The sequence below is a fragment of the Staurois parvus genome, unplaced genomic scaffold (assembly GCF_062004578.1).
Source record: "Staurois parvus isolate SC_StPar_1 unplaced genomic scaffold, SC_StPar_1.0 ptg000165l, whole genome shotgun sequence".
Lineage (NCBI taxonomy): Eukaryota > Metazoa > Chordata > Amphibia > Anura > Ranidae > Staurois > Staurois parvus.
Genome location: NW_028317961.1, coordinates 15,290,364 through 15,317,560, shown reverse-complemented (window position 1 = coordinate 15,317,560; position 27,197 = coordinate 15,290,364). Strand labels below are relative to the sequence as shown.

The 27,197-nt window shown below is 42.8% G+C and overlaps 1 protein-coding gene across 3 annotated transcripts in view; it reads left to right on the top strand.

Annotated features, from left to right (window-relative positions):
- The first annotated feature begins 1,768 nt into the window (after positions 1-1,768).
- REPS1 (RALBP1 associated Eps domain containing 1) overlaps positions 1,769-27,197 on the top strand; it is a 154,565-nt gene continuing 129,136 nt past the window's right edge. For 2 of the 3 annotated variants that reach the window (XM_089676254.1, XM_089676252.1), the window contains exons 1-3: positions 1,769-2,674; positions 19,471-19,594; positions 22,118-22,314. In XM_089676254.1, the coding sequence (XP_089532380.1) occupies positions 2,522-2,674; positions 19,471-19,594; positions 22,118-22,314 (474 nt within the window). In that variant the 5' untranslated portion in view covers positions 1,769-2,521. The remainder of the gene's footprint in view (positions 2,675-19,470; positions 19,595-22,117; positions 22,315-27,197) is intronic. The other variant, XM_089676253.1, reaches the window with a different exon arrangement.

Below are 27,197 nucleotides of genomic sequence, written 5' to 3'. Positions count from 1 at the left end.
CCGATTACCGGCTCTCCTCTCCTCACGAGCTGTCAGCGTGACAGCTCGTGGGGAGAGAAATGCCGATAACCGGCATTTCCCTGTTTAAATGTGATCAGCTGTGATTGGACACAGCTGATCAGATGACCGCGCCGACATCTTCGGCTCTTTCCGTGGATCGGTGATCTGCTGTGTCTGAGGGACACAGCGCACCGCCGAATGCCGCGTGCTACCGGAGCCGCGCATGCGCAGTTGGAATGGGAGGACATCATATGACGTCCTCCCAGAACGAGAGAACTGCCTTGCGCCCATCATATTACTATATGGCGGGCGGGAGGCGGTTAAGTAAAAGGCCACTCACAGCGGCCTTTTACCATGTGATCAGCTATGTCCAATAACACAGCAGTTCACAAAGTAAATACAGTTGCCAATTATCAGCAGCACTTTCCTAATGCTGTCACAGTATGAGAAAAGTACTGCTGATAACCGGCAAATGTCACAGAGGACAATCGCACTGATAAACAGGGTACTGATGATCAGTGCCCTGATGATCAGTGCCGCCCATCAGTGCTGTCAGTCAATGCCGCTAGTCAGTGCAACCCATCATTGCCCGTAAGTGCCTCCTATCAGTGCCCATCGGTGCTGCCTGTCAGTGTCCATCAATACCGCCTGTCAGTGGCCATCATTGCTGCATATCAGTGTTGCATCTTCAATGCCTCCTCATCAATGCCCAGTTGTGCCACCTATCAGTGCCCATCAGTGCTGCCTATCTGTGCCACCTCATCAGTGCTGCCTACCAGTGCCGCCTATCCGTTCAGCCTCATCAATGCCCATCAGTGGGGGAAAATTAACTGTTTGCAAAAAATTTTTGTTTATAGTGCAAAAAATAAAAACTCCAGTGGTGATTAAATACCACCAAAAGAAAGCTCTATTTGTGTAAAAAAATGATAAAAATGTAATGAATACAATGTTGCATGACTGCGCAATAGTCAAAGTGCAACAGCACTGAAAGCTGAAAATTGGCCTGGGCACGAAGGGGGTAAAAGTGCTCGGTAGGCAAGTGGTCAATATTCAAAACAAACTCCCCCATCCATCCATGTCTCCATGCTTTTTTATGCTGAGAAATAATTTTGAAAAACATCCCATGGCATTTCTCGCAGTGGCCATGCTGAGTAAGGACAGATGATGTAACTTTTTTTTTTTTTGATAGGTACTTATATAGCGACATCAATTTATGCAGAGCTTTACATACTCATATTGTACATTCAAATCAGTCCCTAACCCTCAAGGGGTGTACACTTCCTGGAATCCATCTGCCCTTAGCTCTGGTATTGGCTGAACTGAGAACTCTACCTCCCCTCCTAAAGACTGCTGGGATGTATATTATTTGCCTAGGCATGGCAACCAGGAAGTAACTGAAGAAACGTAAAAAAAAAAAAGGTTGAAACAAGTAAATATGATATACTTTCATATTTACTAATGCTAGCAGCATAAGTATAAAAAATAGTCCATGCTGATTGAGAGAGTGAAGTTCAGCTTCAGATTGTTGCTAAAAGTTGTGTATTTTACTTATTTAGATAAAATGATACTGTAGAAGGAAACACGACCTAACGCCACATGGTGGCGCTGCAGCAAAAGTAGCCTACCCCGTCGCTCATTGAAAGTTTCCTAAACTCTACAGCGTCAGGAGGCTGCGTGCGCGCTCTCGTGTGACTTGCAGTAAGAGGTGCCCTCCTCACCGCAAGGGGTCGCTACTGTCACAACAGCGCTCTCTCAGATCTATTAACCCGGAGAGTGAAGGGTGCCCGTCTCTACATCCGGCTCCCCAGTTCACGTCTTCTTCGGACTTGTGTATGTGACGACGTCACCCCGGGGGCGCGACACCAGAAGCCTGTGTGTGCAGATTGGAAGAAGCCTAGGCGGCCGGCCGAGGCTGAGAGCTCCGCTGGAGTCCCGCGGCCGCAGCCAGCAGTGGAGCAGCTCTCTCGGCGGCAGAGGCATTCGAGGTACCGGGAGCGCAGCACACCCAGCCCTCCCCGCGCTCCCGCCTCAGGCTCGTCACACCTGGGAAAAGTTTCCGGGAGCGCGCACGGAGGAGAGCGGGACATGTAGAGGGGCGGAAGCTGGGAGCAGCCCCCCATGTGGTGAAGGAAGTTCACAGTTACAGAGAGAGTGTGAGAAGAGAGGGGCGGTACTGGCTATTCTTAACTTCAACTCCCCACCTGCTGCTCCCACACCCAGTGCGCTGTCTAGTCAGGAGGCTTCCCTTCCCTGGAATTCCATGTGGATATCACTGCCATCAGCATCTTCTCCTCTGCCTCTGGGGCCTGGACCTATGGGGGCATCCCATGCTGCCTGAGCTCTCCTCCTGCTGCTGTACCCACTTCAGAATCACAGTGGAGGGAGCCCTTTTCCTGATGTTTTATGCCAGCTGGTAATGTGCGATCCCAAACCAACACACCCCCTTCCTATTTATATTGGGGGAACTTGTGGCCTGAGGGGTGTTGTGAATCCTTGCAAAAGATAAGGTCTACTGTGAAGCATGGAAGGACTGTCCCTGAGTGATGCTGAGCAAAAATACTACTCTGATCTGTTTGCCTACTGTGACACTGACAGCACCAAGAAAGTGGCATCCAATGGGCGGGTGTTGGAGCTTTTCAGGGCAGCACAGCTCCCTAGTGAGGTGTCTTTGCAGGTAAACAAAAATCATGTAAACAGTTATATTTTCAGGCTTCTGATGGCATCTTTTAAGTCCTGTCTCTTTAGCCGTTTTGGATCCAGCGGTGATGGGTTAGAACTTCTGTCAAGTGTTTATTGCTGTTTATCACTCCACTTCTGTCACATTTGCTCTGTGGCACAAGGGCTGTTAGTGAGGAAAATGGAGGCTATTAGGACTAGAAGTGAAGGGAGTAGTGACCACCAGTACTAGAAGTGAAGGGAGTAGTGACCACCAGTACTAGAAGTGAGGGGAGTAGTGACCACCAGTACTAGAAGTGAGGGGAGTAGTGACCACCAGTACTAGAAGTGAGGGGAGTAGTGACCACCAGTACTAGAAGTGAGGGGAGTAGTGACCACCAGTACTAGAAGTGAGGGGAGTAGTGACCACCAGTACTAGAAGTGAGGGGAGTAGTGACCACCAGTACTAGAAGTGAGGGGAGTAGTGACCACCAGTACTAGAAGTGAGGGGAGTAGTGACCACCAGTACTAGAAGTGAGGGGAATGGCAGCCACCAGGACTAGACGTGAGGGGATATAGTGACCACCAGTACAAGAAGTGAGGGGAATGGCATTCACAAGGCCAGGACTGGGGGGGGGGGGAAGGTGGCCGCCAGGACTAGGCGTGGGGGAACGGCAGACACCAAGGTTAGTATTGAGGTGAATGGTGGCCACCTGGGCTAAGCAATATAAATTGGTTTGACTCTTTTCACCCTCACTAAAAGAAAGTGTTTTGTGTCTGTTTCTCTGTCCCTAGAGGGATCAAAGCAGTGACAGAGATGATAAACTTTACCCACCGTATCCAAAACAAAAGAATGTTTCCTAATGTCTGATCAGCAGGTAGCTGTTTCATGAGCCACCCAGATGATTACAATTCTTGCCCAGTGTGACAGAAAATGGTCAGGAGTCAATGAGTACCCCAAATAAACTTGTGATGATTAACTAGCTGCCCCTGACATCCCCAGTGACACCAATTCAGTGCTAATAAAAAGAACTGAAACTGTGCTAATGACACTGGGCAAGAAAGGTATAACTTTTCTGGGCTGATCATAGGGTTAACTGTGTGCTGTGTCACTGTCTGTGTGCTCCACACTGTAAGCACACTGCTTTGTAAAGCCATACAAAGCAGTGTGCTGGAACTGACAGGAGACATCTGTATTGTTTACATACAGGTCTCTCCCCCATCCGTGATGCATGGTGATTGCCGTGTGCCGACTGGGAATCATTGGGCGGGATCCGGTGATTGACAGCCAGGCTGCCAATGGCGGCGTGGGTAGAGCTCATACCCCCTACCTGGAAATGCAAAATCACGTGTATATATACGTGAATTTGTGCACCCCTGCCGCCCTGTAGCAGTATTTCTCCTATGGGGCAGCGAGAAAGCAGTTAAGCAGTGTTTTAGGCAGCGTAAAAACGTGCCTAAAGTGCCTTACACGCATCTGGGCGTTCATTCCTTTTGCCAGAATATTCGCTTATTTTCGCCATTGGAATGAATGAGTGTTCAATCGCAAAACGCACCTAGTGCTTAAAGCGACATTAAAGCTTCCTTTTTTTTTTATTATTATAATAACAAACATGGTACTTACCTGCTCTGTTCAATAGTTTTGCACAGAGCAGCCCTGGTTCTTTTTTTTTTTTTTTTTTTTGAGCTCAGGGCTCCTTCTCTTTGGCGAGTGCCCCCATGGAAAGCCACTTTCCATGGAGGCACCCATGCAGGCTCACTCCTGAGCTGCCCTCTCTGCATTCACTGACACAAAGCAGGTGGCTTGGTTGGCAGCAGCAGGAGCTATTCAGTCAATCGCATGAATCTGTCCAGGAAGGAGGGAGACAGTGGCAGGAGTGACTGCTATTATGCACATGGATTATGCTGGAACAAATAGGGCTCAGATAAGTATAAGGGGGGGCTGGGGGTGGAGTCTTGCAGCACACAAAGTTTTTCACCTTGTTGAATAGACTGCATTAAGGTGAAAAACCTTAAGGCTTTAGAACCACTTTAAGCACGTTTAGGGACATTGGGCATGTTTTTTGCTGCAAAATGTTCCTCTCCTGAACGGCTTGTCACAGTGGGGGTTTTTTTTCCTGCCTGTAAAGACCTATATTAGAGTGATCATCTGCTTCCACAGTAGTTCCACAGGTATGGATTATTCATATTGACATTGATCCAAGCTGGAATAAAATATACTGTATACCTGGAGTTTAGCTTTAACAAATTTGAAAATCCTTTATAGGGAAAACCTATAGCCATGTATGCATTTCAACTGTATGTTCAGCTCTTTGTCAGGAGTTCCATTTAACACCATTACGTTTTTAACTGTGACCGACAAATAGTACCCTAAATTTATTTTATATACTTCTATAGCACCGTCAATTTACACAGTGCTTTACATACATATATATTGTACAATCTAAAGTCCCTAACTTACATTCATACATACACATATTAGGGCCAATTTAGACAGGAGCCAATTAACCTACCAGCATGTCTCTGAAGTGTGGGAGGAAACCCATGCAGTCACAGGGAGAACATGTAAACTCCAGGCAGGTGTTGCCGTGGTTGGGATTTGAACCAGCAACCCCAGTACTGCCAGGCGGAAGTGCTAACCATTTAGCCACTGTGCTGCTCATGAATATTGGTTGTTATTCCTTGTGGACAGGATTTACAAAGTGCAAATCCAAGACTGTTTCACAGTATGGTAGCCCTTTCACTGTTATGCGTATGCATTATGTGTTTGTGAAGTTGATCACATGTTTTTACATAAATATACTATACATATGCTATAGACACACATTGAAATTGATCATTAAAATTTTATGAAGCTTTTCAGAAAGGTTTGTTTTACTGTAAGTTGCAATAGCAAGGTATTTAATTGTCAATTGCAAAATGGCTTTCTTAGCAATTATGTTCTTGCAATTTCTATTTAAACTAGAGTATTATTGAAAAGGTAAGTATACCTTGAAGTAGAATGTACTTACTCTTCCTTTTTCCCTCAGCTTACATAGATACCAAGTTCTTAGATTTTTCACACTGCAGTTCTTCTGCCAGTTGGGACTTTCTTTCAATCCCCAATAATTCTATGGGACTTTTTCTGAAGTCTCCTGCCTCTAGAAGTTACTACTAGAAGAACTACTGCACCTATGTGGCTGAAGATAAATGTTGGGGCAGACTGTGGCTGGAAAAACTGTAAATCGCAATTTTTTTGGAAACTGTTAAATCATTGGGTTCAGTTGCTCTTTACAGGGAACCTGAAAATGTTAATTTCCTGTTTGTGCCTGACTTCATTATTCTGTGTCCATTATCCAGCACATGTACACTATATTGCCAAAAGTATTGGGACACCCTTCCAAATCTTTGGATTCAGGCGTTCCAATCACTTCCATGGCCACAGGTGTCTACAATCAAGCACTTAGGCATGCAGACTGCTTCTACAAACATTTGTGAAAGAATGGGTCGCTCTCAGGAGCTCAGTATATTCAAGCGTGGTACTGTGATAGGTTGCCACCTGTGCAATAAGTCCATCCGTGAAATTTCCTTGCTACTAAATATTCCACAGTCAACTGTTAGTGGTATTATAACAAAGTGGAAGCAACTGGGAACAACAGCAACTCAGCAATGATGTGGTACGCCATATAAAATGACAGCGCTAATTCAGCACACTGTGTGCAGAGTCAATGTCTGCAAAGTCGCCAGCTGTCTGCAGAGTCAATAGCTAAACACCTCCAAATTTCTTGTGGCCTTTAGATCAGCACACCAGTGAGTAGAGAGCTTCATGGAATGGGTTTCCATGGCCAAGCAGCTGCATCCAAGCCTTACATCACCAAGTACAATGCAAAATGTCGGATGCAGTGGTGTAAAGCACACCGCCACTGGAATCTAGAGCAGTGGAGACGTGTTCTCTGGAGTGACAAATCACGCTTCTCTGTCTGGCAGTCCAATGGACGTGTCTGTTTGGCGGTTGCCAGGAGAACGGTACTTGCCTGACTGCATTGTGCCAAGTGTAAAGTTTGGTGGAGGGAGGATTATGGTGTGGAGTTGGACAAAGATGAGTGAGTTTGGGATGGAGGAACTTGATTGGCCTGCACAGAGTCCTGACCTCAACCACAGAGTCCTGACCTCAACCCAATAGGACACTTTTGGGATGAATTAGAATGGAGACTATGAGCCAGGCCTTCTCGTCCGATATCAGGGCCTGACCTCATAAATTCACTTCTGGAAGAATGGTCAAACAATCCCATAGACACACTCCTAATTCTTGTGGACAGCCTTCCCAGAAGAGTTAAGCTGTTATAACTGCAAAGGGTGGGACAACTCAATACTAAACCCTATGGACTAAGACTGGGGTGCCATTAAAGTTCATGTGCGTGTAAAGGCAGGCGTCCCAATACTTTTGACAATATACTGTATGTAGCTAGTGTATTAGAGTCAGATTTGATGGGCATATTTGTTCCTAGTCATTGACTCAGAACTGAAGCTATTCAATCACCATAACTGCTAAAAAGAACTACAGTTTTCAGAAAAAGAGGTCATCAGTGGCAGCCTTGGTTTTCTTTCAAGCCTGTGTTTATATCTCTGCATATTCGTGCATTAAAAAAAATGTAGAGATGTGAATGCAGCCTTAAGCCCTACCCTGGTCAAAACGTGTTGGGTTTTTTTTTTTTTTTTTTTTGGCATAGAGTGGGAAAGAAAACATCTGTCAGTTTTGCCATCTGTGTCCCTCTTTAGGATCATTCCCCCCCATGTGATATTTCACTAAAGAGGGATAGAGGCATCAACAAGGACACAGTAAAAACCTTAAAGTGGTATTAAACCAAAATTTGTAATACATTGCAGCTTACCAGTCCTTACATGTACTGTAGTGGTTGCATTAGTTTTCATCTTTTTTTTTTTTTTTTTTCCTTAGGCTTTCCACCTCTGTTTTCACCTGGTGATCTGGCTAGGAAACACACCTTTATTGGAGTGCCTCCACTTTGGCTGAAGGGGCACAGGGAGCACCTTTGGACAAAAGCATGTTTAATCTGGGGGAAGGGGCGTGTTAGATGTACTAACTTATTTAAATACACTACAAATGGAAGCTAACACTTTGAGTAGTTACAACAAACCGCTATTTTCCCTATTGGGATAAAGGTTTTACGTAAATACAGTTTATAAAACTGATCATTATAAGTACCCCTGTCAGTATTAAATGGTTTGCCTCATCCTTGTAACTGATAAATCTGCAGGGCAGATTGTTGATTTTGAAAGACTGCAGACTTACTGACACAATCACCAGGTGAAAATAAAAAAACGCCTGAAAAAGAAAGCAAATGCAGCCACCGCATCTAAGAATTGGTAGACTGCAATATGCGTTTGCTTTTGGGTTTAATAATGCTGTAAAGTATGTTTGTAAGCCTGTCCTATGCAAAGCTAAAATTAAAAAATAACTTTTGGCTGGACTTGGGTGTAGGATTCATTTTTAGAACTGGCTTGTTTTTCAGCTTGACTCTTTACACTTGACTCCTACACATTTTATAAAGGGCACAGCTTCCATTTATGGCTTTATCTATTTTTGCACAAGTATTTTCTGTTTTCACTGTAAGTTAATGATTGAAGAGTTTTATGCTTCTAATATAAGCTACCAAATGTAGCATTGACTACTGTTCTAGTGTTTCCTCAACTGCAGTCTTGGGCTGCTTTCACACTGATCCGTCTTTGCATTAAAAAAAGTGAAAGAAAACGCATGACCATGAAATCCTATGGAATACTTCACTCAAGTATTCACTCCTACTTCACTCCTTCAATCCTGCTTGCTGCATGTTTGGTGCAGTTAAAAAAACTGCACCAAAAATGCATCTCCCCATTTAAATGAATACAAAGGCATAAAAAAAAAACCGAGTTAAAAATGCACACATGGTTGTGTTTTTGGTGCGTTTTTTTTTAGTTACATGTCCTTTCTTCACAGGTGCAAAAAAAAAAAACCCATATGTTTTTGCACTGGAGCAGTGGGAAAGTAGCCTAATAATAATATTCTGCTGTGTTTGTAATGAGTCTACAAACATGACATTTATTGCATATCATAAAACTAGCTAGACAGCTGTGTTAATATAACTAGATATAAATACAGTGGGCATAGAAATCCCCTTTAAAATCATACGTTGTTGCTTTGCCACCTGAAATGAAGACATGGTTTTGTTTTTTTTTTAATCCAAGTGTATTTACTCAGTATGACATTCAGTGCCTTGAAAAAGTATTCACAAAATGTTCCACATTTTGTCATGTTACAACCAAAAACATAAATGTATTTTATTGGGATTTTATGCACTAGACCTGAAGTGGAAGGAAGGAAAAAGATAAATGGTTTTTAAAATTTGTTACAAATATTTGAAAAGTGTGGGGTGTATTTGCATTCAGCCCCACCGAGTCAATACTTTGTAGAACCACCTTTCGCTGTAATTACAGTTGCAAGTCTTTTTGGGTATGTCTCTACCAGTTTTGCATATGTAGAGAGTGAATTTTTGCTCATTCTTCTTTGCAAAATGGCTCAATCTCTGTCAGATTTAATAGAGAGTGGCTGTGAACAGCAATTTTCAAGTCTGGCCACAGATTCTCAATTGGATTTAGGTTTGGACTATGACTGGGCCATTCTAACACATGAACATGCTGTGACTTAAACCATTCCATTGTAGCTCTGGCTGTATGTTTAGGGTCGTTGTCCTGCTGGAAGGTGAACCTCAGCCCCAGTCTCAAGTCTTTTGCAGACTCCAACAGGTTTTCTTCTAAGATTGCCCTGTACTTGGCTCCATCCATCTTCCCATCAACTCTGACCAGCTTACCTGTCCCTGCTGCAGAAAAGCGTCACCACAGCATGATGCTGCCACCACGTTTCATGTTTTGCGTGCACACCTCCCTACCCGCGCCGCCATTGGCGGCTAGGCATGCCAATCACTGGGTCCCAGCGGAGTTTCCCTGCTGGCCCAGCGATCGCTGTGCAAATTGGACAGGGGAGAGACCTGTGTGTAAACCGCCATTACTAGTATAAAAAAATAAAAATCCCAGTGTATATGTGTAGACACTATCACTTTCACGTAAACCAATCAATGTACGCATATTGGGATTTTTTTTTATAGCAAAGACATGAAGCAGAATACATTTTGGCCTACATTTATGATGAAATTTTGATTTATTTTTTATTTATTGGACATGTTTAATAGCAAAAAGTCAAAAATATTGTATTTTGTTTTTTTTTTTTTTGGTTTTTTGTTTTTCCAAAATTGTGGGGTTTTTTATAACACAAAAAATAAACACAGAGGTGATCAAATACCAAAGCCAAAACTATTTGTGGGAAAATGTAATTTATGTACAGCGTTGCATGACTGTAAAATTGTCGGTTAAAGTAACACAGCGCCGTATCGCACAAAATGGCCTGGTCAGAAAGGGGGGTAAATCCTCTGGAGGGCAAGTGGTTAATTGTTTCAGCCCTATACCAGTCAAATCTGTGTGTAATGAGAAAAAGGAACTCTTTATGTAGCTGATATTTTAACTCATCCATTCATAATGGAGACTGAGTAAAGGCAGTGAAATACAAATCTTCAAATTTGTATACATGCTGTACAGTAACATTAAAGCATATACAGATCTGACATTTTACTACAGCAAGCATGTAAAAATGTATGTTGCATAAAATTACTGTAATATACACATTACAATAACCTTCATGCTGATTTTTTTTTTTTTTTTTTTTCCCCCATCCAAGTTCATGAGCTATATATTGATTTATGTGTTTTCTCAAATGTCTGAGTAACATTTCCATTATGATGTCACTTAGAATCAAAATATCCCTGGCTAAAACAAATTTGTCATTAATAATGGGCAAGGATTGTATGAGTACATCAGTTAAACATATCTTCTTAGGTGGAGTGACGCTAAGGCATATGAACTGGTGAAACTTGCCTGGTTGCTTTTAGTAGCGCTGTTTATAGCATAGTAGCTATCATGACTAATAGCATAAATTATTGGTTGTTAATCCTGGTAGGTACATTAAATGTGTAATCACATTCTAAAGACTACAAACACAGTAATGTAGAACAAAAGTTTATATTTATTCTCTTTCTTTTATATAGTTGACACTGATCAGAGACCTCAAATTCCTGGACTTTTTTTCTCTTCTGATAAGAGCTTCTTTGTGTGCCCCCACCACCAGTTAATCTCCTACCCTTCAGGTTGTGTAGCTAGAGCGGTTGGAAACTGGTAACTCTGGTGCAATAGGAGCATTCAGGAAAGAGTCCCACTTGAGTTGAGAAGTTAAGCAGCCACTCTCACCTTGGACTTTATGGAAGAGAAGTGCCAGTAAATTAACATCTGATTGGGTGTCCTCTGTCAGGAAGCTAAGAGAGGTCAGTCCACCCAAAAGTCATCTTTGAGGTAAAGATGGAGTCTGGTGGACCACATTACATTTTTTTTTTCTCACACTATAATCATGCTATTATGGAGTTTTGGGTGTTTGCATTCCTGTTGTCTTCTATATTACACTTACCACACACTTTATTAGGTACACATGTTCAATTGCTTGGTAACACAAATTGCTAATCAGCCAGTCACATAGCAGCAACTCGGTGCATCTAGACATGGTGAAGACGACTTTCTAAAGTTCAAACCTTGCATCAGAATGGGGAAGAAAGGGGATTTAAGTGACTTTGAACGTGACATGGTTGCTGGTGCCATCTGTAGGGCTTACAGAGAATGGTCCAAAAAAGAGAGAATATCCAGTGAGCTGCAGTTGTGTTGAAGAAAGAATGGGCATTCAGTTTAAGTTGCGACATTCAGATGGTAGGGTCCAGAATTTGGCATAAACAACATGAAAGCAAGGATCCTTCCTGCCTTGTATCAATGGTGCAGGCTGGAGGTGGTGTAATGGTGTGGGGGATATTTTCTTGGCCTTGCAAGGTGTACCTAATAAAGTGGCCAGTGAGTGTATGTGATCATCTTGTACTTGCCATGTCAAGGTGCACATCTGGGAACTTAAGGTTAGAAATGTCACTGTTTAACCCCTTCACGCCGACATAACACAAATATGCGGCCTCACAGAACTGGGCTTTTTTTTTCAGTGGGGCCTCGTATCTGTCTTTGTGCTGGGAGCACGCTAAGCGGCATGCTCCCAGCACAAAGACCGTTGTGTCATTAAGAGCCCCGAGTCCTGCTCTAACGATTGGGACCCGGGACTTTCAATTCCGGGTCACATGATCGCTGTGATAGCCTCTGATTGGCTATCACAGTGATCAGTCACTGTACAGCAACCCCCCCCCCCCCCCTTGTTTTTTTTTGTTGTTTTTTTTTTTTCTCTATGAATGGAGGAGAGCGATGCACTGTATCTCTCTCTCTCTCTCTCTCTCTCTCTCTCTCTCTCTCTCTCTCTCTCTCTCTCTCTCTCTCTCTCTCTCTCTCTCTCTCTCTCTCTCTCTCTCTCTCTCTCTCTCCTTGCATAGAGGGGAAAAAAAAACCTGTTTGTTTAAAAAAAAAAAAAAAAAATATTTAAAAATAATATTAAAAAAAAAACCTAGATCATGGTTTGATCTAGCTCAGGGCCAGGGTTAGTGTTTGGGTCGGGGTCAAAGGTCAGGATAGATAGATATATATATAAATTTATATTGGTGTCAGTGTGTTTTAGGTAAAACGAAATGTGCACTATTGTTTTTGGGCTGTACTGTGGGTACAAATAACATACACATATATGGTATCGCTGCAAGAAATTTTTATTTTGGGTTCTTTGGTGGTAGGTTATGGTAGTAACAATAAAACACACAGCTAAATAATAAATATATGTGTGTGTGTGTATGTGTATATATATATATGTGTGTGTGTGTGTGTGTGTGTGTGTGTGTGTGTGTGTATATATATATGATTTTTCATATTTTGTTTATCATCAATTACCATTTACCACCAAATGAAATTTTAGTTTTGTCCTGAAAAAAAAACAAGGTATAATCCACCTGGATGTACAAAGTAGTTGTGATGATATGTACGGTTTTACTAACACATGTCAAAGTTGCTAGATTGTGTATAGGCGTTAAGATTTGTTTTACCCTTAGGCGTGAAGGGGTTAAAGTTTAGGTATGGTCAGAATTTTTTTCTTTCTCGTTTATTGAAGGTCACACTAATTATAAGATGGTCAAGTTATACCATAGGAGAAAAAGCCACTGGCAACAAGAAAGTCATTAGCCAGCACAGGATAACCCTGTCCAAAACCATCATGCCTCAATTTTTTGCTAGTGTCTTAATGAGAGTGAATGTGTCTTCAACACTGCTGTTCTCCTTTTCATTTGGAAGATTTTTTACTTTCAGTGTCTTCTGGGAGTTAAAACCTAAAGGTTATTCTAGATTGATAAAGAACACAGGTATATGCTGGAGACATTTCCAGAAATTCGGGGCTGTTGCAGAGAAAAATACAGCGACAGCCTTTTCAATTTCTGGAAATTTCTCAACCCCTACAGCTTCTCGTTGAATTAGGCTGGATATGGAAATCCTGGAAAGTTTTCCAGTTAGCCAGACATTGCAGATTCCTAGTTAAGTGTCTATGCTGGTGTTCTCTCTGTGACAGCCTTGTGGTCGACAGTGACTACCCTTCTGTGTTCCAGCTCACACAGGACTAAACTATTCAGGTCAGGTCAGTATGCCTGGGGATATTCTATGGAGTTATTGGTCTAAAGCTGAGGTGATTTTTCTGTCCCTGTCTCTGCAGCTCAGTTTTGAGTTCCTAGCAGGTTTATTCTGGGTTCAGGTTACTCTGTTTAGGTAATGAGGTTACTAATATTGTAATTTCTGCAGTAGCATCTGTATTTGTTGACCATTTTCTGTGGGAGTTAAAGCGGAGCTACAGTTACAGTCCCTTGATCCCACGGTGTCCTCACTGCAGCCGGTTTCATTGGCTGTCCCCTCTCCCTGGCACCAGCATCTTCAGTGTGGGCACCTGGCTTTGACGGACTGTGGCTTCACAGCTGGATGCCCACTGCGCATGCACAAGTAGTGCTGCGCTTTCTGAATGGTCCTGTAGTCTTCTGGGACCTGTCGCGTGTCCCAGAAGATTTCAGGGAGGACTTCTGCTTCCAATTGCCTAGGTGTTCGCAGTGGGAGCGGATGCCTGTCAAAATTGGGTACCTGCTCCACAAAGGTGGGGGGTGACAACTTCCGATCGCCTAGACCAGGGGTAGGCAACCTGCAGCTCTCTAGCTGTTGTGGAACTACATTTCCCATGAGGCATTGCAACATTACAAAACTGACAGTTACAGCTGACTTTTAGAGGCATGATGGAACTTGTAGTCCTGCAACAGCTGGAGAGCCACAGGTTGCCTAACCATGGCCTAGACAGTTGCAGCAGGTACCCGCTCCCCAAACGTGCCAATCCTTAGCAGGGGACAAACCCTTAAAGCGGAACTTCCCCTTTTGGGTGGAGCTCTGCTTTAATGTCACCTTTATTTTAGATTGCTTATGTACTTCGTATGTTGGTCATGTTGTAGCCCTACTCATTTTTATACTAGTGGCCACTCAAAGGAAATGTTGCTGTTTTTACTTTGCTTTCTTGCCGTCTTCATACTACAAGTAGTTGTAGTGAGTAGGGAAGGGTAAAAGCCTGTTTCCAATGAGCAGGCTTACTCAAACATGCATTGCAAGAAAGAAGAGTAAAGCATAACTGTGTAGCACTGTAGTAGCAGAAAGTTTTTTACTTCTATAAGACTCTCCTCATGTGCTTCTATATTTACTAACGTTTACATACTGTAGAACAAAATTAAGTCTTCCGCTGTCAAGCTCAACCTTCCCACTGTCACCTGAACGCCAGGTGCTGAGGGTAAATGGAGCTGTCCACACTCCAAACATACTGAGGAAAAAGAAAGAAGGGCAGATGAGGGTGGTCTTCAGGTGAAGATGAACTGTGGTTGCCTTGTGGAACAAACTTGGATTACTGCGATGTCCTTGGTGTACTGCAGCCCATCCTTTTCATCAGATTACATAGCACAAAGTGAACAACATTAACACAGATACTATTTACATCAAGCTGATCAATTCATGCATTTCTAGAAATCCTGGAAACCGCTATACATTTCTTTATAAACTCTTAAGAGAAGATAGTGTTATTCCTATGTGTTGTGCTAACAGGGCTGGTAACTTTCTGGATTTTACTGGAGTCTCCAGTCAGCAGACCCAGTGATGCTGAAAAATTAATTTGAAAGGACATGGCCTGCTATAAGGAGTGTAAAGCCCCCATACACGTGGGCCAAATGTTAGCTGAATTCAGCCGGTGCAGTAGAAACCGTCCGACGTTCGGCTCCTGTGTACAGGTCCTTTTCTGACAGAAGCCAATCTCATGACTGATTTCTGTCAAACGAGCAGTGGTTTGGCATCCGATCTGCGTTCTCAGCCAGTAGCTGCAAGCTCTGACCGGTGTGTTCTGCTTGTAAATGCTGATGCCTTCTGCATTGGAATTTACCGGGACATGCACTTACAGTATTTTGAGCATTTGGTGAAATACACTATGGGGGAGATTTACTCAAACTGGTGCACATAGAATCTGGTGCAGCTGCACATAGCAACCAATCGACTTCTAAACTCAGCTTGTTCAATCAAGCTTTGACAATAAAACCTGGAAGCTGATTGGTTACTGTGTACAGCTGCATCAGATTCTGTGTGCACCACCTTTAGTAAATCTCCCCCTATATGCGCATTAACAGATACATGCTGATGCACAAACCATAGGCATTTACAAGCAGCAGGTTGTGTACAGTCTTTAATTTGTGTGGATAGCTGTATTTGGCACTGCAACTCCCTGGATGCAGGAATAGCACTGTAAATTTTACGTTTCAGAACTCAATTCATTATTTCCTGTGTATGAGGCCTTGCAGAGCAAATAAACTTCTTTTGACATACCGTACATTCAGATGTAGTAATGTATTACAAATCATTATTTGGAGTATATCTTAATATTTTAGTGAACAATGCATATTATTTATTTAAAAGTACATCTGAACATCTGAATCTCTTGACTTGGAAGAGAGATCTGAAGTTTGCCCCAAAATTCTACCGTTTGTAGTTTCATTTTCCAGCATTAATTTTTTTCTATTACTTTGTTCCTATAGTGAAAACAGTTTAGTTACTTCCTGTGACCTCATTACATTGCGTATGTATGGCAGGGTTGTTGTCACGCTTTCGTGCACATCGTTCCGGTGCTGGGTTTTGCCTCCTGTCCTAGATGCTCTGGTCCCTACCCACCTGGAACATAAGTATTGTGTGTTAGTGTTCAAGCAAAGTGAAAGTGAAATCCGGACCCCTCTGGTTCCTGTGCCTCTTGAGTATTCCCATTTTATGTGTGTTATCCTGTTTTTGTTCTCAGTGTTTTCCCTCTGACTGTGCAGTTATATTCCCTTTTGGTTTCTGTCCACCGCTGGGTTAACCTCTTGCCCGCCTCCCTATAGTAGAACTATTGCTACAGGACGGCAGGTCTGCACAAAATCACGTGTATATATACGTAATGTACATTTCCGGTTAGGGGATATGCATGCCGCCATTGGCGGCTACAGATGTCAGTCACCGGGTCCCACCCGGAGATTCCCCGCCGGCACCTGGCGATCGCTGAGTAAAACTGACGGGAGAGACCTGTGTGTAAACAACACAGATCACTCTTCAGCCAGCAAGAACATGCTGATGTGTATATCTCTGCACAGCAGAAAAATACACAGCAGCATGTTTCTCTAGTAAAACACAGCACATTATGTAAAATAGCACACAGTTAACCCTTTGATAGCCCCAGATGTTAACCCCTTCCTGCCCAGTGTTGTTAGTACAGTATCAGTGCTTTTTATTAGCACTGATCACTGTATTCATGTCATTGGGACATGTACAGTTGCAAGAAAAAGTAAGTGAACCCCTTGGGATTACGTGGCGTTTTGCATGAATTGGGCATAAAATGTGCTCTGAACGTCATCTAAGTCACAACAACAGAAGAACACAGTCTGCTGAACATAATACTACACAAACATTAGATGTTGCCATGGTTTAATTGCACATAACATGTAAACATTCACAGTGCAGGGAGGAAAAAGTATGTGAGGCCCTAGCTTAATGACTTCTCCCAGAGCTAATTGGAGCCAGGAGTGAGCCAACCTTGACTCCAATCAGTGTGATGATATTGGATGTGTTGCTGACAGCTGTCCTGCCCTTAAAAAACACACACCTGTTTTGGGTTTACTGGTTTCAAGAAGCACTGTCTGATGTGAACAATGCCTTGCAGAAAAGAGCTCTCAGAAGACCTACAATCAAGATTTGTTGACTTGCATGAAGCTGGAAAGGGTTACAAAAGTATCTCCAAAAGCCTTGATGTTCATGTGTCCACGGTAAGACAGACTGTCTACAAATGGAGAAAGTTTAGCACTGTTGCTACTCTCCCTAGGCGTGGTCGTCCTGTAAATATGACTGCAAGAGCACAGCGCAGAATGCTGCATGAGGTAAAGAAGAATCCCAGAGTGTCAGCTAAAGACCTACAGAAATCTCTGGCACATGCTAACATTTTTGTTGACACATCTACAATAAGGAAAACATTAAACAAGAATGGAGTACATGGGAGGACACCACGGACAAAGTCATTGCTGTCCAAAAAGAATATTGCAGCACGTTTGAAGTTTGCAAAAGAGCACCTGGATGTTCCACAGCACTACTGGCAAAATATACTGTGGACAGATGAAACCAAGATTGAGTTGTTTGGGAAGAACACACAACACTATGTGTGGAGAAAAAAAGGCACAGCAGACCAACATCAAAACCTCATCCCCACTGTAAAACATGGTGGAGGGAGCATCATGGTTTGGGGCTGCTTTGCTGCCTCAGGGCCTGGATGGATTGTTGTCATTGATGGGAAAATGAATTCCAGAGTTTATCAAGACATTTTGCAGGAAAACGTACGACTATCTGTCCACCAACTGAAGCTCCGCAGAGGATGGGTGATGCAACAGGGCAATGACCCAAAGCATACAAGTAATTCAACAAAACAATGGCTGCAACAGCACAGAATACGCCTTCTGGAGTGGCCCAGTCAGAGTCCTGACCTCAGCCCGATTGAAATGCTGTGGCATGACCTTAAGAGAGCGATTCACACCAGACATCCCAAGAATATTGCTACACTGAAACAGTTTTGTGAAGAGGAGTGGTCCAAAATTACTCCAGATCATTGTGCAGGTCTGATCTGCAACTACAGGAAACGTTTGCTTGAGGTTATTGCTGCCAAAGGAGGGTCAACCAGTTAAGTCCAAAGGTTCACATACTTTTTCCTCCCTGCACTGTGAATGTTTACATGTTATGTGCAATTAAACCATGGCAACATCTAATGTTTGTGTAGTATTATGTTCAGCAGACTGTGTTCTTCTATTGTGACTTAGATGATGTTTAGAGCACATTTTATGCCCAATTCATGCAAAACTCCACATAATCCCAAGGGGTTCACATACTTTTTCTTGCAACTGTGTATATCTATATCTATATATATATATATATATATATATATATATATATATATATATCTCAATTTGCAGATGCTATAACTTTCACGTAAACCAATTAATTTACATGTATTGGGATTTTTTTTGTAGCAAAGACGTAGCAAAATACATTTTGGCCTAAATTTCTGAAGAAATTTTATTTTTTTAATTTTTTTACTGGATGTTTTTATAGCAAAAAGTCAAAAATATATTTTTTTTCAAAATTGTTATTTTTTTGTTTATAGCGAAAAATCCCAAAAAAACGCAGAGGTGATAAAATACCACCAAAAGAAATCTCTATTTATGGGGGAGAAAAGGACATAAATGTCATTTATGTACAGCGTTGCATGACCGCGCAATTGTCAGTTAAAGTAATGCAGTGCCGTATCGCAAAAAATAAAAACGTGGTCAGGAAGGGGGGTAAATCCTTTTGAGGGCAGGTGGTTAAGGGACAGGTTAGTGTCTGTCTGATTTTTAAAAGTCAGCACCTGCAGTTTTTGTAGCTGCTAACTTTATTTTTTTATATTGTGGCTGGAGCTTCACTGGAAGGTAAAAAAACAGCCTTTTTATCACTGTAACAGTAGTTGAACTTTATAAGATAATACATTGGGCTTAAAATCATGAAGTGGCAAGCAAAGTCTCCAGATTGTGTGGTTGGTTGGGATTGCCTAGGAAAGAAGGGAAAAATGAAAGCCATTTTACAAGTGCAACACAGTTGGGGCAATGTGTGCAACATTCTGAAGAAGTATTTTAGGAACACTGTTTGATTTGCATTGTAAAAAGAATACAGGTGGATCTATGCTGTCATATCTACAGTACAAAAGGTGGCCTCTTTGGATGAGTGAAAGATTAAAATTTGTTAAATGAAACAATTTTATAATGTGTGTTAGAAGTGAAGAAAGACTTCCATATGTAAACTCTTAAGTTGCTCAAATGGGAGCGTACATGAGCATGAGGATTCTCCTATTCACATGTTAGAATGCTAATCCAAGCCAGAATGCTATCGCATGCTCTTCCCTGCTGGAAAAAAGTGGGATTTTTTTTTTTTTCTGCTTCTTGCTGAAAAAATAGGAAAGGAAGATATGTGCTGATGTGGAAGGTGGCATTTAAGCAGACCTGCTTTAAAAATCTTCATTGTGTAGTGTAGGCCAAACTACTTTTTGTATCTACTTGTTTAGATCACTGTTTCCATACAGGTTGGCTTTGTTACTGAATAACATCAGAATCTGGTTCAAGACCTGGATTAAATCTTGTGAATTTGACCAGCTGTTTTTCACATATTTTTCAGATAATGGAGCTATGTGGAGCAACAAGGCTTGGCTATTTTGGAAGAAGTCAGTTTTACATTGCATTGAAACTTGTGGCAGTAGCACAGTCTGGTTTACCTCTGCGAGTTGAAAGTTTAAACACTGGTAAGTAGTGTATGCATTCTCAAATATCCCAGGCCAGCTACTGGATTCAGGATAAAATTTGTTTTTAAAGTTTTTCAACATGTAACTGTCTGAAAAGGCTTGCAGGAATTTTTACTGACAAGAACACGATCTACATGCCTTAGATGACTCCCAAACTCAGCACCTACTCTGTGGAAAGCACAGCTTTGAGCTTTTTTCAAAGCAATTGCTGTCATGCAGTGTTGGTTCTCCTGAACTGCTGTACTACATTTCTGCTTTTCTGGAGAAATGCACATCACCCATTGGGTATGTGCAGGCATCTTTTGGTAATACAGTAAGTAACTTATGATAAACTTAGTGACAGGTTTGCTTGAAGGCATAGATATTTTATCTAGCTGTTTCTTGAGCAGTTTTAAGCATTTTAAATATATATCTCATGTTTGCTACAAGTATTATGGTTTTAAAAATACCAAGTTTATAGAACACTTGTTCATGACAATAATCCTTTTTTTTTTTTTTTTTTCTTTCTAAATCCGTGGGGTACTATGCTGTTCATTAGAGATGCACCGAAATTTCGGCAACCAAAACATATTGGCCGAAAATAGCTCGATCTTCATTCTGCCGATAGGAAACTTTTAGCCGATACAGGAGACTGTGTGTACTGCAGATGTAGGGGGGGCAGAGAATGGCAGGAGAGGAGCAGTGTATACAGTGACTGGCTGTCATATCAGTGCCGATTTTTAAATGTAATTACCGGCTTTTTTTTTTCTTCACTATAGCTCACAGAATTAGCTGTCACTTTCCCACCAGCTAAAAGAAACAACGTTTCCTTTAGCTTCCACAGCTAATTCTGTGAGCTATAATGAAGAAGAAAAAAAAGCCGGCAATTGCATTTAAAAATCGGCACCAACATGTAGTGACAGCCAGTGAGGTAGCCTCTCTGTATACACTGCTCCCTCCCTGTATACACTGCTCCTTTCCTGCCCCCTCCTTGCGCACACTGCCTCCCACCCCCTCCCCCCTACAAAGAGGACCTCTCTCACATATGCTATCACATGCTATTGGTCCCCTATTGTGATAGCAATAAAATCATAAGTTAAAAAAAAATATATACATGAAAGTAGTTTAGTTTTTTTTGTTTTTTTGTTTTTGTTTTTTTTTTAATCTTTTTAAAAGCTCAGCATCATATGTATTTGATCATACGTTGATGTTTGCTTTTGTGGCTTGTTATGTCAATAGAACATATTGTATCTAAAATTATAAATATTTAATTTCTGAAAATTTGGTTTTCTGTAACACTGCCATTCTGTAAAATCAACTGGGCAGTTTGCTGTATTAAAAAATCTATTGTTTGATATATTATACTTCCTGTCCCTGTATGCTTTTTGACTTCATAATTTTACCAGTGACTGATGTAATTTAAAACTGAGTTCCGCTCAAAAACGGAATACCTGCTTTTGACAGGTACCCACTCTCACTTCTGGCTCAGTTCTCTGCGGCAAAGTGAGCCTGAAGTTTGGCCCCCTCCTCCCTCTCGCAGTTTCCTGGGGACTTTCACAGGTCCCGGGAAACTGCCGGACCAATTGGGAGGCGAAGTGCATGATCAGTGGGCACCAGGCTGTGAATCTGCAAGCTGTCAAAGCCTGGTGCCCACAGTAGAAATGCCGGCGCCATGCAGGAGAGAAAGGGAGAAGGGACCATGCGTGTGAGCACATTGCTGGACCCTGGGACATGTAAGTGTGTGTTTATTAAAAGTCAGCAGCTACAGTTTTTGTAGCTTCTGACCTTTAATAAACATTAAACCGGCTGGATCTCCGCTTTTAGGGTTTAATTGTTTTTATTATGTGCTTTTGAAATTTTACAGAACAAATAATTAACTGCTTCCAGTTTAATAATATATTTTAAATGTATTTGTTGGCTTTTACTTACCATGCTGGGCAATATTTCTGCACCCCATGCATATTTGTTTTTTTACCATTTATTTGCTTCTTACGTAATTGTTAAAGTGATTCTAAAGATACAAGGTTTTCTTTTTACTCTAATGCATTCTGCATTACGGTAGAAAAATCTTCTACGTTCAACTCCCTCCTCAGCCCCTTTGTATACTTACCTGAGCCCACACTCGATCCAGCAATGTGCAAAAAAAGCAGTGTCTCCCTCCTAATAGGCTCAGAGACAGCAGCGGGAATCATTGACTCCTGATGCTGTCAGTCACAGCCAGTGAGGGGTGGGGGGTGCGAGACGCTCTGTGTGTCAATGGACACATAGAGCTGGCTCGGGAGTGAGCACTCATGAGAGCCCCCATAGCAAGTGACTTGCTATGGGGACACTTAGCAGATAGGAGAAGCAAGGAGCTCCAACGGGGGACTCTAGAAGGAGATGATCTGGGCTGCTCTGTGCAAAACAATTGCACAGACCAGGTAAGTGTAGCATATTTCTTTAAAAAAAAACATAAAACTTTTAGCACTTTAAATTGTACACTAATTTGAAATATATTCTTCTAAGTGCTTTGTTCATATGTTTTATATCAACTGTCTTCTGTAGTAAAAGATCTACCCCTACCAAGATTTCTGGTGTCTAAAAATGAACAAGATTCACGACATCCATTTGCCCACTGCTCAGATGGAGACAATTCCTCTTCTTACTCAGGGGTCATTCCACCTCCCCCTGGAAGAACTCAAGTCAAAAAAGGCTCCGTCAGTCACGATGTGATTCAGGCACGTGGTCCAGCAGAACAGCAGGTAATGTGAAATTTAGTGATGTATTAGACATTCAAGTGATATTCAGATTGAGAAGGGGATTGATACTCTTATCGTGCTAAACTAAAATCAAGTATATATATACTTTATAAGTGATTGTATCAAGGTAATTCGATACCTCTGAGGCAGTGTTTTTCCAACCTTTTTCTTTTTCAGTCAAGGCACCCTTTATAACTCTGCACAATCCTGGGACACACCAATCTGAGGGCTTGCTCACACAAGTAGGTGCGTCCGTGCACCAGCACTTTTTTGTGTGTTCCCGCATGTTAAATATTTTTATTTGGCTTCTCTATGCTTGTGAAACATGCAAAAAGGTGCTGGCATGATTTTTAATTTGAGCCACACGAAAATACATGGTACTGTGGTACCATACGTTTTAGTGGGCACGAACATACATGCAATTGGTGGCTGCATGGCGGTTTCCATTAAGAATTAATGGCACCTGCACGCAACTGCAAACAACAAAGCATTTTTGTGTGGTGTGGAAAAATGCGTCATTTCACAAGCGTTACCACACAACTGCTGTGAAAAAGCCCAAAAATGTAGTTTACAAGGCAGATTTAAGTGGTCAGTAAGTTGTAAATCCCTCCCAATTCCCCCCTCTTAGTACAAATTCCCCCCCTTTGCCCTTGCCACAGCTAAATTGCATACAGCCTGGTACTGTCCAATTTAAGGATTTCCACTGTTAACGTCTGTGTACAGAGGAGCAGGAGAAGTTACATGTTCCCGGCTCTCTCTTCCTTTATATTCTCTGTACTTTGCCAGCAAACCTGAAAGCTGTGTAAGCTGCCCAGCCTGCTCTTGGCAATCAATGACATCATAAAGTGGTAGGACGCAGGCGGCTTTAAATGTTCTTCATCCAAGCAGTTTTCATTTATTTTGCATAATCTTTTCTTTATCGTTCATTAAGGGACACTGGATTCATTTAATCTAAGACAACTGGGGTATCCTGCTGCCTACTGGAGGATTTTGATGCTAGCAAACAAAAAGCCTTGGACAGCCAAGTATAACCCTCCTACTCCCAGTGATTTTAGTTTTTTCCTGGTGCTCTAGGATGATGGAAGTAATTTTTTTTGAGAAAAATGTATTCCCTTTTTTTTTTTTTTCTGCTAGCCATTTCATTTTTATTTACTTTATCAAGATAGTTTTTCCTCAATCAAGATATTATCTATTTGCCGATGAGCTTGGCTCTTTATGCAGCTATCCAGATCAGGTAATCTTCAGCGATGCTTTATATTCTGTACCCGGCCCATGCTGGACTGAAGATTGCAGGGCCTGCCTGGAATGTGCTTTCTAAGTACAGAGCTGTGACACAGCCTCTGGTGTGACACAGTTCTTGAGAACTTATCACAAGCCATTTGGACTGAGCAGCTGGAGCTACTACTGTACTTGGTATTGTTAAACACCACCATTATTCTCCTATTCTGTTTTCTGTGAAAAGGTTAACCTGCTGATGAATGACATGTCATTAGTTTAAAGGTCCAGCGCACATGCAATCCCTGTTTTGTATCCACCTACATTCACTCATTGTGAGGTAACTTCTCTCTTCTCCCCCCCCCCCCCCCCCCCCCAATCACTTCCACATGCAATTGGCTTGTGGTTTTCCTTTGGTTAGTCCTGGCTGCCACCTACAGTAACTTGGTCTCCCCTGCCCATTAACCTCTTCTGTTTAAGCGATTGGTTGAGCCAAGGTTTTTTTCCTGGTGTTTTCTAATTCTCTGCTTCTGTTAGCATAACACATGTCAGAACCCAAGCACAAGGCAAGCAGTCCTACAGCATTGGATTGTTCCAGCTCATGATCCATTAACCGTTTCAGGGCAGTCTGCAGTGTCCCTCTGAAGGGGCTTGACACCAAGGGCTTGGAGTCAGCTTACACCTAGGAGTCTCCCTTAGCCTTAGTCATCTGTCTCCTCTTCTGCCTTATCCAGGGAAGAATTCTCTGCTTCTATGCTAAGTTTAATGGGCCAACTATAAAATATGATTGCTGACTCTGAATGCAGAGACTAAACGTGGTTGTGTGCCTTCTTCAGAACGTTTCTCTGACATTCCTGTAGCTGTAGCAGTCTCTAAACCTTTCCATTGTGCCCTTACTCTCTGAGTCTCACAAATCCCTAATTGATGACTGTGTTCCTCAGGAGCCTCAGTCAGCTGAAATAGCTCCCAGTCTAAAAGATACCATATCGACTGTTATTGATGCTGTATGAGTTACAATTAAAATGGAGCCGTCTGTAGCGTCCACTAGTGCTGTACCTAATTGAAGGTCCCTGAAAAGGCTCAAGTGGAGTGTACTGGGGCCATGAAAGGGAGTGTACTTCTGACAGGTGCTGGTGGGAGGAGCCTGGTCATGGCGGCTGTGGGGAGTGAGCGGCACTAGCCTTCGGCTAGGTACCGCTCCCCGACCTCCCTGGTGACCCTTAGGAGCCGACTCACCGGAGTCTGGAGGGCCGTGGAGTGGAGCCCGGAGAGCCGGAGATGGGAGCCAGACAAGGGTCGCAGTGACGGGCCGGCCTCTCCGGTCCTTGGTGAGAGAGGGACCCGGACGGCTGGAGAGCGGAGTGACGTGGCGGGGGTGTGTGACCGGCCGCGGAGGCTCTCTGGGAGAGGAGAAAGCCGGCCGGCCGCCTGATCTGACGGAGAGACGCCGGCTTACAGTTACCGGCTCTCTGATGCCCTCAACCCCCGGCTAACTACTGCCCATAATCCCCGGCTGGCTACTGTCTGTAGCCCCCGGTCTATTGCTGCCTGGGGCCCCCGGCCAGCTGACTCTTCGATTCTGGGTCAGGGAGCCCGGGAGCGCCAGGAGACCCACCCTGCATCCCTGAGACGAAGCCCAGAGGGAAAAAAAAAAAACCCAGGTACAGAGTTGGAAGCCCAGAGGAATCCCCCCCAGGACAGAGCTGCTGTGAAGACCCTCCACCCAAGCTTGGAGCCACCATCCGGGGAAGAGAAGGGTGAGTGAGACCTGCTGGGGGCCTATTGTATTGTATAGTGGACTCCTGAGTGACAGTGGGGAACAAGGGGTTAAGGAGGAGAGGGGAGGATTCCCTGGGTTCAGAAGAGAAGAGAAGAGACCCACGTTCCCCTAGGAGAGCACAAGTAAAACTCAGTAAACCTGTCTGGATTACAAACCATAGAGGAGAGGTATAACCCCATCTAGAGAATATAGAAGACAAAAGACTTATAGAGGATATGAAGAATAAAGGTCCTAAGGGAGCAGGGCTCAAAGGGTCGCAATCAGGCACGATAAAGAAATTTACATCACATGGAAACATTACGCCAGAAAGGGCCCAAGGCGCAAGCGCCAAAGGGGAAATGGACACTAGCTCAGGAAACAGCCCGAGACTATCACTGGGTATGAACAGCAGTTGTAGCCAACAAATAGCGGATGGCTTGGGACAAAAAGAACTTGATGGTGAACTACAAATACCGAATAAGAAGATGATAGAAATGTTCCAAAGTTTGGAGAAAACGATAAAACATGAAATGACAGTAATTCGGAACGATTTAGGGCATCTGCTAATGAGAATGGAAGAAACAGAGGAGAAAGTTAAAACCCAGGCCCAAACCATAGATCAGCTAAGGAAAAAAATAACCCATTTGGAGAAAACCCAGAAAAAACTGTTCTACAGGATGGAAATTCGAGAAAATAAAGAAAGAAGGTCTAACCTTAGGGTGAGAGGAATTCCAGAGGCAGCAAAGGGGGAAACATTAAATGAACTAGTTAAAAAAATCTTAAACTCCATAAGAGACAGACCTGAAACAGAAGTGATTGAACTGGATGGAGTTTTCAGAATAGGAAAATTCAAACAAGATACTGAGAGGGAAAGACCGAGAGATATTGTTGTACAGTTCCAGAAATTTGGGGTCAAAAATGAGATTTGGAAGATCAAGGGAAGATCGTTAATTAAATATGGAGATTTGACTGTTCACATTTTTGCGGATTTAACACCAGAGACTCTATGGAGAAGGAGATCCCTGAGACCCCTGTTAGAGCAAATGAGAAAACAGAACGTGCAATATAGATGGGGTACTTCAGCATCTCTAATTGGCTGGAAAAATGGGGTAACCGCATACCTGAGATTCCCGGAGGAACTGAGAGATTTTTGTGATAGACTGGATCTGCAAAGAATGGAGATAACTGGGTGGGAAGAAGAAGAAGAAAAAGGAGACTCGGATGATACAGGAGGGGAGGATTGGCAGCGGGTCGGGGAGAGGGGGGGAGGGAGAAGTGAGCAAAAAAATACGCTTTTCTTTTTCTCTCTCTTGTTCCCTTGCCCCCCTAGTATCCCCCTTTTTTGAGGTGGAAGTCCCTCTGGAGGCTCCGGTTGAGGTGGGGAAGTAAAGGCTATTGCAGAGCCTTGTAGATAGAGAAAGGGGTGCTAGGGAGGTCGGAGGAAAGGTGAGCTGTCCATGGGCGGAGTCTACGCCCAATATTTTAAATCAACTGTGGAAACAGTTCCACAAATGATTTGTAGGCAGTTTATAAGCCTAAAAATGGGTAGGGGAAAAGTAAGAGAGGGGGGGTGGGGGGGGGGGAGATGGGGGGAGGGGGAGTAAGGCTAATATTCTGCAAGTCATTCGGTCCTAATAGGAGGAGACGAATTAGAAGAGAGATAAATAAAATCAAGGATGGAAGAAATACAGTTTATAACATATAATGTGAATGGGTTGAATTGCCCTGGGAAAAGATTTAAGTTGTTTAAAGAGTTACATCATAGGGCAATGTCAGTGGTATTTTTGCAGGAGACACATTTTGAGATAGAATCTCAAGTGAAACTAAAATCCAAATATTATCCTACATGGTATTACGCTGACTCTCCAATTAAAAGAGCAAAGGGGGTGGCAATAGGATTGGCAAAAAATAT